Below are 13,012 nucleotides of genomic sequence, written 5' to 3'. Positions count from 1 at the left end.
TCATCAAGCAACACAAGTAAAACAGAGCTAACACCCAACGCCTGTGATCATTTACACATCTCCAGGGAGGAAATCGTCCCATCTAGATGCCTGGCAGGACTAGTTGTGCTTCCAAGTACCAACAACACACCGGAGAATAAACTTGCAGAGGGGGGTAGACGGGAGGCACAGGAAGTGAGTTTACAGGTCTTTGGAAACCTGCTGGAAGATGGGAGATGCCCATTACCAAGTTTCTCTAACACCTGAAGGCAAAATTCCTCGTAAGAGAGAAAAGTGTTAACCACTGGTTGGCTGTCACTGTCCAGACAATTGTCACTAAACAAATTGTTAAGTAACACTACATACCTTGTCTACTCACATGTACAAACACTGAAACAAATCTCAAATATGATATTGTGAAATTGGTTAGCTCTGCTTCTGTTCTATACCAATAGATGAAAAATCTTTTTAACGAAGTCTTCCCTAGACACGTATTTTCACTACAAAGGCATTCATTTTTTCCCCCCCTTGCTGCTCTAAGTTTCATAGACCTCCTCCTCCAAACACTGGCAGGGTATTAGCGAATGTTCCTTTCATCAGTTCACAACAAAAAAAAATGTTTCTTTTGTATCTCCTTACACTTTGAATTTAATTACAGCTATTGTGAGCAATAATAAAATCAAAACAAAAGCCAGCCAGAAGCAGCCCATTCCTTCTTCTTGGATCAGCTCTTCAACCTCTGAATTAGGGGATAAAAGGAAGAATGTACTTTCCTGAGGGATAAGTAAGGCTTACAGGAAATCAGACGAGCAGTCCAAAGGGCATTGGTAATGGAAGCATGTTAAGACAGAACTGCATAAATCCATGGGCACAAGGACAGAATATCGTATTAAAAGGCACAAGTGCATTTTGAATTACAGACAGATACCTAGAATAGAGGTCAGAATTGTCAGAACAGGATTTGAATGCTGTTCACGTTGTAAATTTTTTGACATAAATCCTACCTATACCCACAGGCTCTATCTCATTGGGGTCAGAAGAATTCTCTCGGTGGCATTCTGTATTTGAATGGATTTGTTCAATTTAGAAAATGTCTTTAAGAGTGGGCCCTTTCCTTGCAGCTATATGCTATAATGTATTCATAGTGGCATATTTTCCCCTTAGATGGTTATTTGGCAAAATGGGTGGGGTCTCCTTAAAATTTATATTTCTTTCTATGACAGTTCTGTTTGTGCAGCAATCTTCCCTGCAGAAAGAATTTTCTTTTATTTCTTTGATTTACGCTGCATGATAACAAGATCAAGAGGTTAGATACTCTCTAGAAGCTCATCTGGCTTACCTTCAAAAGCTAATCTTTTTCTTTTTTTCCTTTTTTTTTTTTTTCATGCCACAACCATTTTCCTTTCTGTTCCTCAGTGTGCTCACTAAACACTACAAAACATCACTCCTGTCTTGGCTCCTGCACTGTCTCAAAGTGACATCCTCTACCACTGTTCAGGAGTATCCACATTCCTTTCCTAAAACACATACAAGAAGTTTGTATGTCAAATAAAGGACAAAGCCTATGGCTCCTTCACTTTAGTCTCATTAACCCTATAAGCACAGACATTGCACAGAGAAACCTAGCAGCCATTTTCTGCATGTGTGCATTAGGTAAACAGGTCCATGGTAGTTTTCAGACCACTGTCATAAGCACACAGCCACTTTGGTGGGGACACTGGTTTCATGCTTTTTGTGCATTCTTCTGGAAGGCACAGACTGTGTGGCAGGACACAGCACTTGCTACAATCAGCATTTACCTCTGTACATTTCATTGCTTTCAGTCTTTTCACAGGACGATACAAACCTCACTGCATGACTATGCTCAGTCTGTTCTCGGCCTAAGTGCTGGCTTACAATTGCATTTCTGGTGTTCAAACTGGAGCAAACACAAAGGGAAGAGCAGCTGCAGGTTCTTATTTGTGGTGGAGTCAACACAAGGGAGTCACATTTTTGATATTGAGGGAGCTTTCCCCTACTTTCCTGTTATTCCTGTGGGCTTCTTAGCTCCTCTCTTCACTGTGGGAAAGAAAAGGGAGAGCCAGGCCGGAAGAAAACACAGACCTTCAAAATACTCTGTGAGATATACAACATACGATATGGCTTAATATTAGGCACGGTTCATCGGTACTAACTGTGCTGCTGCTAATTAGCCACTGACCTTAAAGATAAGCTCAGATATACTTTTCTCACATGCACAAGTACTACGATCATGTTTCTGAGAGGTAATGAAGAACTGTTTAAGAACGTAAACATCTTCTCTCCAAAAACGTCTTTATCATCACGTATTTTTGTCAGGTGGAATGCTTTGGTACAAGGCTTCCTACAGAGCAGCAGAAACAAAAAGCTTTCCTCTGTTGAGCTTAGACATCTTTATTGATGAGTGTCACATGCTTTCACTTCGGGGACAGGAGTCTCTCACAGGAGTGCAGCGTGTTATTACCAGGTACTGATCTCTTATGGGGGAAGACATGCAGCTAGCTATCTTACCACACTTTTGGAAGTCTCTAATTTACAGGCAACTAACAAGTATGATATGGAAAGACAGGCACCCTTCTCTTGCTGAAGAGGTGGAATTCCTGATTCTGCATTAACCTTTTCCTGGAAGTATGTTGTTACAATACTCCATTGCAATTGCATGCATAGCTATGGTATTCCTCTAGGCCTGAAGGAAGCCAAAGGCAATGAAAAAGGAGGAACAAAATTGTAGGTGAGACACCAATCATTCAGGGAAACTTGCTCCGTGGGGTTTAACCATTTTGGTAGAAAGGCATTCAGAAGTTTGCACTGCACTTGGAAAAGCCTTATGACGCAGCCCCTACAGAACAGTAATTCCACTGTTTCCTAGATATCATTGTACATGCCAAGAGCATCTGGAAGTACCAACCTCAGTAAGCACACACTAACAGTGATTGCCTGCTTTCTGCCTGCAGCCTGCTCCTTGCCTGCCTTGTGTGGGCTGGGAAAGAAATGTGGCTGGAAGCAAGGTTAATATTCTCAGAGAAAATCAATCAACAAGGCTGTCCTGTGCCCTGTGGGCTCCTCACAACTTGCTAGTGAGCAAGAAGAATTCCTCAAGTGACGGCAGAAAATCTGCTGTAGAGACATTTTCACCAAGGAACCCAGTGTTCTTCCTCCTGACTGCACATTTGGTCTTGAAATTATGCAATACTCCTTTTGTCCTTAATTTTTAAAGCCATCACCTGCAGCTGATAGACATGAAATAACATCAGAATATTTTGCCTTATGCCAACTACAACAACTTGCTCAATATTGCCTAGATGTTTTCTTAGTGTCTTCTATACTTCATAAATAAATGTTCAGTGACAGCAGTAATTCCAGAAAAAAGGTGACTCTTCATCGGTTTTCGCACTACTGAAGGGGAAGACAATATCCACAGTACCCATATCTGTACATGTCCTCCTGCATAAACAGGCAAATCTTGTATCAGAATTGCTAGCAAAAAAATGAACAAAGTTTTCTGGCCACTGTGCCACCATTTTCACTGCTTGCCTCACTGGTGTGTAAATGCACCAAAAGACAACACGCTATGCAATAATTTATTTAATGATTATTAAATTAATGCAGATTCAGTTCTGCATCTGATGAACGTGAAAAACTTCAAGACATTTTAATGTTGCAGAGTTGTAGAACTGAGCCAAAAGAGCCAACAATACAAAGCTTTGTTCTCCAGCTTAGGGAGCACAGTATTTTAAATACTTAAAAGAATGCAGAACTACAGAAGGTCTCAACATGCCTTTGCTTCAAGGCAGGGCTGCTTGACACCTTCTGTATCTTTGTAAGCACTGCTATTTTAATAGCTTCTGTTGCTGATGTCTTTAAAGAACACTTGAAATAAATCTCCATTCATTTATTCATAAGGTTTTCTTCCATTTGTAAAATATAAACCTGTTCTTCCTTTGCATGCTAACTAAAATGAATGTGGGTCACCAGCAACTGGCTTCCGAGTGATACACTATGATCAGACAGCATTGCAGGGACGAAGTGGTGGGCATTTCTTAACTGGCTGCCTCAAAGCCAATGGGGTGGTAACCACAGGTTTCTTGTGAGAAATGGTGGCCTTTTACTCCCAGCATTCCTTCCATTGCACTGATGTATGACAAAACATGTAATATGGAGGTTTTGATCCAAAGGGCTCTTCCTCCAAGATCACAATGGGCCACACTCATTTTTAGAAGTTCATCAAGGAAGTGGAACAAAAAGGATGAGAACCTAATCCCCACAAAAACTGAATCAAGAAAGCAGGTCACTCCACTGACTGTGTCATATCATCTTTACAAAAAAATGGATGTTCTCCATGAATTCTCTCCCTTGCACACAGAAAGGATGCACAGTGTTTCTGTGGCAGGGTTTTCTGCTTTTCACTCATCTGAGAAGATGGGCTCTGGGGTGTAAATTGCTAGCAGTGAGTGAGCTCAAAGTAGAAATGTGTGGCTGTAGGGTTTGTGGGAAGCAGGGCACCTGCATTCTATACCTGGCACCTGACAGTTCTGGGGGACAGACCCAGCACAGTCTCCAACAAGGAGCTTGCAGCAGCACAGTGAGGGCTGAGCTGCAGTGGAAGTAGTGGGCAATAATTATGGTCCCCTGCACCTCTGGGACTGCTCAGAGCAGCGTTCATCAATATGGTCTGGAAGAATTTGCTGTTTAGAGGTTTACTTTCTTCTCTGGAATATCAAGACCTTTAAGGTTCCCGTAAACATATAGACCTATGTCACTTCTAAAGAAGCTTTAAGAGGGAAAGTTGCAGTTCCTACTCTCTTCCTGCTGTCTACACACAGACTGGTATTGGGTCTGAGGACCTTGGAATTTCACTGTAAGAGAAGAGTTTAAAAAAGGTAACAATGCTCTTTTATTTAGTCACTAAACACTGGAGTAAGTAAACAATCAGGCACCTCACATGGAAAGCCTGTGCACTACTTAAAGCACTTCACGCTTGAAGGCACAGAAGGCTACCTGTTATTTGCTTTTTAGTTTCCACATCCTTGGTGTATTGAAGTAAATGGAGCAAGACTGGGATCCCTTTCTGCTCTGACACTTCCAGTTTGTTGTCATTGTCCTCAAACACCAAGTTTCTCAAAGCACCGCATGCTGCCCGCTGAATGTCCTCGTTCTGAATGTCGAGAAGCTGTAAAAGTCTGGGGATACCACCAAGTGAGAAAACCTGTGAGGAAGAGAAAATGCAGCAGAGAATAGTTAGATACTGAAAATGACAAAATCCACTCCCTCTTCCCCTTGCCAAAATTTTATTGTTGTAGGGCCTTTTTCATTTGCTTGTTTGAAACACTTGAAGTACAGATCATTAATCATTTGGACATGAATGTTAACTTCTGGGCTTTCATATGAGTCATAGTTCAAATCCACACCTAAGGGAGGCATCATGTTTTAGTAATTAATGCAAGAGAATGAAACTAGCTGTCTTCCAGCTCTGCCACAGATTTGTACTCGCTGACAAGACATTTGATTGCTCTGTATTTTAGCTTCTACGTTGGTGAGATGTATATTTGAGATTTAACTCTGGAACATTCATTAACTGCTTTGAGATTTCTGGATGTAACATGTTCCTGATGTGCCAGATTGTATTTTTTTCTCGAGAGCCAGGCTGGTGGAAAAGATAATACTTTTCCCTGTTAACTTCTGTGCATGTGGTGACTATATGTTAAGCAAGCATACAGTTTACTTGGTACTTATCTGTGGCATACTGAGAAAAAAATAAAGAACTTCAAAATATAAACCATTAAACATTGTAAGCTAGTCAACTACTGAACCACCCACGTTTAACAAAGACTACTCTTCAGTGTCTAATTTTTAGAAAATGAAATTCTGGCCCCAAATGAATGAAGAATTAAGAAGATGTTATTTTACAACAGCTGTATGGAAACAAATAGTTTCCAAGTTTTATGTGTTGTGACAAATGATGAATGCAAGATGAGCTGCGATGTGGTATAATCAAGCCTCGGCTCATTTAGGAGTGAGATTACAATAGAAAATATCTTACATTCATGTACAATTGAGGATGGTTTCCTCCAGCATCTAAAAATGCCATATGGTTTTGAAGACAAACTCATCCTTGTGTAGAAGTGACAGCACATGAAAGACTTAGACATCTGATATAACTGTTTTGAGCACTCCAGAGCCCAACGATAAAAAGAATTTGATATGACCAACAGTTGTTGGGAACCAGAAGAAATGAACTGCAACAAAGCCTTTTGCCCTTTGTACCCCAGCAAACTACACTGCATGTCTGCCTGTCCTCTGATTCCACTGTACAAAAGGCAGTTTCTTGCTGCTGTTGCCCCGTTGACCTGATCTCCCCTGCATTCATTCAAAAACACCCAGATTCTAACAGAAGGAAATACAGAAATCTATATCTGAAGGTAAGCAGAGATTAGAACACTCTGAAGGCAAAGGCACATTTTATTACAGTAGATAAGCCTGTTTGACACCAATACCTTACGGTTCTTTTATTTGTTTCTTTGTTTTTAATTCAAACATTTATGCAGACTTACTGTCAGTAATTTTAAGTGAGTTGTAGCTCTCGTAAAACAGGTGTTGTTAGTTGGACCCCATGTGCAGAGGAGCTTTAAAAAAGCTATTGATTGGTCTGTCTAAATTTTCATTGGTAGACAAAATCCACCAAAATTCTGTAAGACCACATGTTCAAAAGAAAAAAGAAAAGCCACTAGACTATCACGTAATGGGGAACAAAGCGTTAGGAGGCAGAGAAAAGGAATGCACACTGAATGGCTAAAAATGGCAAATAAGACAACGCAAACAAAGAAAGGTCTGATGGGCACCAAATAGAGAGGCTCAGCTAGGATATGTGGGATAGACAGGAAGACAGAAGAAGGCTTCAGGCTGACTGGTTCAGTTTGAACATTTTTACTCCTCTGCCTGTTTTTCAGGGAAGCTGCCTGAGACAGGTTTGAATAATAAACCACCTTCACACATTCAATTCTGAAGCTCTGTCCTCAAACTAAAGTTAAAGCTGCTAATTATACAGATGTTCTTTCCAAAACAGAGTTTGACCTACAGTGAAGTACGCTAAAACTACTAAAGGACTGAGTGATGTCTGGTTGTCACCGAACTGGACTGCATATACATGAATACAGAGTTCACACTGAAATTACATATAAGTAATACTGAGCAAATCATGAAATAAAGCAAGTGTAAGATATTTTTTAAATGGTTAAAGTAAAATAAACAGCTGCTGTACACATGAATATACAAAACTATCAGTCAAATGAACCATGATTCTGTTTAACAGTGAAATTTAAAGAAAGATGAAGAAGAGAATATTTTTAATATGCCCTTTCAAAAAACTTTTAAGAGTTTGACCTGTTTGATCAATCTATACAATATATAAATGTGTTTGTACAGTCCTAGCAAGCCCCTATCAGTTTGCCTCATCCATATCCTGTTTTAACACATTTGTGTGGTCCTAGCAAACCCTGAAGCTTGGATAATTTTGCAGGGTACTCCCTGACTTCCTATTTCTGGGATATTTCTGCACCAATAGTGTATGCATGCCAGTCAAAAATGAGAGATGAGAGCAATTATATTGATAAAAAGTTCAGACTCTACGACTTATAAAGGCTGAAAGAATTATGTTCATTTAGCCTGCAAAAGAGTAGGCTTGAGCAGGTATACACTTAGCAGCCTCAACACACATGAAAAATCATTATAAAAGGGACTGAAAAATTGACATTTTTTTCCACATCCATCAAGACAAAATAGAAACTAATGAACTTGGTTTGCAAAAGGAAGATTTAATTATACTTTAACTGAGTAGTAAAGTTCCTTGATTGTCTAAGGAAGCTTGTGGGTATTTTTTTTTTATTTTTTATTTTTAAAAAGGTCAGAAACATCTGCAATTACAAATAGTTTGGGTGAATTCTTGATGTCCTTTCTTACTCTACATTTCCATGTTTCCTATCACAAAATGCTAAAACCCAAACTTCGGCTAGCATAGACCAGTGCTACTCTACAGACCTAAATAATCTGCAGCAAAAGGCATCAGCATATTTTAGGGAAAATATTCAACATCAGTATCCTACATGGTTTCCTGGAATGCATTTTTTCATGTTGGTAAACAGTGCCATATAGTATGGTTATTTGCTCTACCTGATGGAAGCTTGTATAAAAAAATCACCTACTTTTCTTCTGGCTTCTGCTTTCTGGAAACACTCATGCTGTATGAAAGTCACTGCAGCAAGAATCCTAGGTATTGACTGTGTATTTTCACTCTTCAATATGCTCACTGCATGCTCCAGAGTCATCTCCCCTTCTGGGCTCCTTAAAAGTATAATTGAAGAAAATATAGTGAAGAAAGACTGTAGAAAATCATCATTTATCCTGTGAATTTTCTTGTGATACCACACTGTTCATATTTTTCAATTAGCTTTACTTAGAAAATTATTATCTTACTAGTAGAAGAAAATATTATAAAACCTTTAAGAGAAGTTAATATTCTGGGGGAAGAGAAAATCATAAATTGAATTGTTGCAGCAATAAGAGGTTGTGGACAAAACAAGACATTCTTGAAATTATAAAAACAACATGGAACCATTAGCAGCTGAAGGGCTGCAATCACCTTGAGTAAATTGAGTAAGTACATCGCCTGTGGTAGGATTAAAAATATGCATGGCCATTTTCTTTCTAACTGCCTGCATGTTTGCTTGAATAATAATTGTGCTAGACCATATCAAAAACTGGAAAGAAAGATCACCACACCCATTTTTTTTTCCTAGTAGAGGGAACGAAACAATTCATGGCACAATCAGGTGCATTAACTCTGGGATAACCTGGGTGGTTATGTTCCCCAGCCTTTTTACTTACTGTTGGTTTCAAACACTCCCCACCCTGAGGAGGGAGGAAAAAGAAAAGGAAAGGAAAAAAAAAGTGTGCGTGGGGACACAAAACCACACCTATTCTATTTATTTTTTTAACTAAATAAATTTGTACAACCAGATCACAGTCTGGCCAGACAGGGAATAGAGGGCAGTTTGTGAACCACAGTGAGGGTAGTCATCTTCATCATCCTGATTCACTTGAATCAGAATGGTTTTCATGAGAATCGTTTCAGCAAGTACATCTAAAATTTGAAATTTTGATACAATTACTTTCTTTGGTAAACAGGTGGTTGGGAAACACATTTGCTTAAATTGTTTTTTTTTTCTTTTAACTAAGATGGAATGTTAAATAATACATGATGTTCAGATTAGTGAAGTTCAAATAAGAAATGTTTTAATATTGAGAAAAGAACCACATGTAAAGCATGTGTTTGTGCACTGTACCAGGAGCCACTAGGTTCTTCAGCTCTGAGGCCATCTCAGTGATGGACTGGCAAGAACAAAAGAGCCTGGAAGCACAGGCTTGCCCAGAACAGGCTGTGGAGAGGCAAGGTAGAGACAAGCTGGCAGAAATCAGGCAGATCTCTCACAGAGAATCCTGGTACAAATGCACTGAAATCAGACCAAAATATCTGTGATGAACTCATGACCTCTGAGACAAAAAAGGTTGTTGTTAGATTTTTTTTTTTTCTTCTAGCTATCCTGTAAATCACAAGGCAAAAGACAATTAGTATGGCTGTAAGGAGAGTAAAGAGATGAAGATGCACATGCTCCAAATTAAGTTCTGCTCCAGTACCCTGAGGTTTCCACCTGACTTTACATTTCCATTCAGTGTAAATCATCTTATTTCCTGTCTTCTCCCCTCCCCTGAATTGGCGTTTTGAGCAAATATGCTGCATATATGGATGCTGAAGCATACTTGTGCAAGACAAAGGTGAAATGAAGTGGACAGTGCGCTGAGGATGTCAATGGAGAAGTTAAGTCAAAGTGCAATTAGACAGAACAACAGTTGCTATTTGTAGCGCCCAGGGCTCTGGTCTGGCAGTGCTTAGGGCTTTCAGATTTTGAGTTTACTTTAGCCCTGAGTTAAAACAAAGTAGCTACTAAGTTACTTTCATTGCAAGTGGGATGTACTGACCAGAAACTTACTTCAAGATCTTGAACAATGAGTATGGAAACAAAAAACAGATCATATTTCTCGTTCTTAGTCTCTCTTAAGGGGAACAGAAAAACAGGCTTTTCCAGCATGGGTTTTAGCCAGGTTTCTTAAATCAACAAGGCTTTTGTGAGCATGTTACATATGTGTGCACGCCTTCCTCCCTGCAAGTTAGTGTAGTAACTTCGGAGACCTTTTAACAATTTTGGCCACCTTCTATGTAGTGGCAGACATCTCTTACGCGTTAAGTTGTGAGTCATTTCACCAGGCAAATAAAGACTCTATCCATGCACTTTCTAAGGTCAAGAGAGCTGCATGAGCTGATCCCTGATGGGATATCAGAGAATACGTGGGAACTCAGCCTCAGGATGCCAGGGACGTACTAGAGTAGTAGAGGCCCACCAGCAGTCACCAGCCTGCCAGACTGAGAAAAATGCATCTATGGCCAGAGACCAAATTTCTAAGTGCTGGATGTGCAGAACTGCACAGAGACTGACAGCAGCCCAAAATCCACCAGTACCATCCCTTCAAGGCTGATACTCCTTCATGAGTAGTAACCAAAATCTTTCCCTCATGTTGTACGCTGCCGTACTAGGACTGCTCTCGTTGGATGAAAAACAACATTTGTTCTCACTAAAGTTTTATCAGACAGTAAATGAGGATGCAATATAATCTTTGACCCTCAATGGTATTCAACAAGTTACAGCACTCCAACTTCAGTTGAAATAGAATTTGATGTATTTACTCCATTCTATCCTCAAAATATTTACAGGCAAACCTAAAAGCCACATGGCTAATGAGCATGTGTATTGATGACAAACAAAGGGATATTCAAGCAATGATTGTTAAAAAAGAATGATTTGACCAGTTGTAGCTTCATCTTAATTTCCAGAATATAACCTTTTCAAAATATACTGTGTTTTCTGATCATTTTGTGACAGTCCTCAGCCCATTTAGAGGTCTGGCGTTGTAAGCTGTTTCTCAGATAGCTTCAGGTGGTATCCCTCTCTTTCCTTTGATATATGGATGCTTTTAACTGCTTCACTCTACCAGAAGATTCAGAGATAGCATCTCTATACTGTTTTTTTTTTCTACTTTGATTTCATAGCATGAATTATTCTTCTACAGAAAGTTTGCAAATACATTTATATAATTTTAAATTCTATACAGAACTAGTCCAATATTTCTCTTTAACCTTACTAAACTATTTAGCATGCTCTTAATTATTAAACCTTAACCTTGAAAAGTCCTAAACTGTTATTTGTATTAGAAGTACAAATTTCTGGAAAAATCAAATTACTTTGAAAATGGGCTTATCTTTATTGTCCCTTCCATTATTAAGGGAGCAACAAATAAGGGAGCAATCTATCACATAGTACAACTCTGAAATCAAAGAGAATGGGAAATGATAAGAAATGCAAAAGTCTTTACTAACATCTCAGACGGAGAAGTCTTGCTGGAAGAAACCGTATGTCTGGTGATATGATGGACTTAAGTGAAATAGCTCTAATTTGACAGCTGTGTGTACGCCAAAGCAAAATTTGGTTTATTATGTTTTAAACACTTAATTCGACATTCAATTGTGCAGTAGTGAGATGTGGATGAACCGGAATGTACTGTAACCAAAATAGGACTTCTACATCAAGCCCTTCCAGTGATGAGAATTACAAGGGGACTTACTAAATATGTATTTTAGACATCAGAAAAGAGTAATAATCTATGTGGATATCATGAGCAATTATATAAGCAAATGTAACAAATACTGATTTCAGTCAGCTAAAATAACTATAGTCCCTTCCTCATCATTTAAGAATCTAGTGGTCCAAATCTCTTGGGGAATTATCTCACATGTCAATTTTCACCAGCCTCTCACTAAAATAAGCTGTTATATCTTAAAGAAACTTTTTAAAACTTTGGGTAGACCAATGAGCTCCTTGCTCCCCCCTCAAAAAAATCTAGCTATGAATCCAAAGTAGAACCTAGTTTATTTGAAAATCTAAAGATATGTGCAAGTAAATTAAATGGTCAGAAGTACTGAGATAAATGAAATGTGTTGACATTTGCAAAAGGAACTTCAGAAGCTTTCATAGTACTTCCAATCATTTTCTTTTGTAACTTCCAGCAAAAGCTGAACTGAAAAACTGTCACTTAAGGAGTTACACTGCCAAAGAGATTTCCAATAGGTTACAAATCTTTCACCTGGAGTTCAGCACTTTCCCAAGCAAGCCACCTGCACAATGACTGAAGATAGATGTTTACACCTGAAGGTGTGAAAAACACTTTGGTTGACATCTGTGCAGGCAGACAACTAGATGCCAATGACTGCACCTGCAGAAGAACCAAAATTGCTTCTACACGTGATCGAATATCAAAATAGCTGTCTGTGGCTCAGAAACACACTAAGGAATCTGCTGGAGCCCCTACCACTGGGGCTAACAAAACCTCAAAATATGGTTCCCTTGTTCACGAGAGGCTTTGGGGTCCTGAAATTCAGAGCAATTTATATTTGTTCTAAGGATGAATGTTCTAAGGAAGAAATTTCTGCTTAAGTTTTAATGAAGTTTGTCAAAACAAAAAAGTTTCCTTGGAACCATGAAAGTTTCAACTGAAGGTTGTCAATCTGCCAAAAGCCGAATTGCAAAATATGCATTGGCATATTTTTGATGTACTCTAGTGAGAAGCAGTGATAAAATCATTTGGTTTCTTACAAGCAAAAAATTTTCCATTACTGTGTAACATCATTTAAGTTGTAAATTGCTCAGCATTTACTTTGTGTCTCCTTAAACATATGATCAACTGTTGGAAAAAGGTGATCCCGAACATGAGCAAGAGGTGTGGACCCTGCAGGATGTGCATACACGTGCATTTTTTCTCTCTTTCCTTTGCTGCACTGGAAGTGAATTTTCACACTATGTTGGCTGTATAGTTTACTTTCCATTCTTAAACAAATACGTTCCTTTCAGCT

The 13,012-nt window shown here is 39.0% G+C and overlaps 1 protein-coding gene across 1 annotated transcript in view; it reads right to left on the bottom strand.

The window, feature by feature from the left end:
- PKP2 (plakophilin 2) overlaps nt 1–13,012 on the bottom strand; it is a 44,766-nt gene that overhangs the window by 20,310 nt on the left and 11,444 nt on the right. Inside the window, exons 4-5 of the mRNA XM_083827558.1 lie at nt 8,196–8,334; nt 4,996–5,203 (exon numbers count right to left, since the gene is read on the bottom strand). Of these exons, the coding sequence (XP_083683684.1) occupies nt 4,996–5,203; nt 8,196–8,334 (347 nt within the window). The remainder of the gene's footprint in view (nt 1–4,995; nt 5,204–8,195; nt 8,335–13,012) is intronic.

Source organism: Anser anser, assembly GCF_964211835.1.
Source record: "Anser anser genome assembly, chromosome: 1".
Taxonomy (NCBI): domain Eukaryota; kingdom Metazoa; phylum Chordata; class Aves; order Anseriformes; family Anatidae; genus Anser; species Anser anser.
Note: the sequence above shows the minus strand (reverse complement) of the source record. Positions and strands in the feature narration are given on the sequence as shown.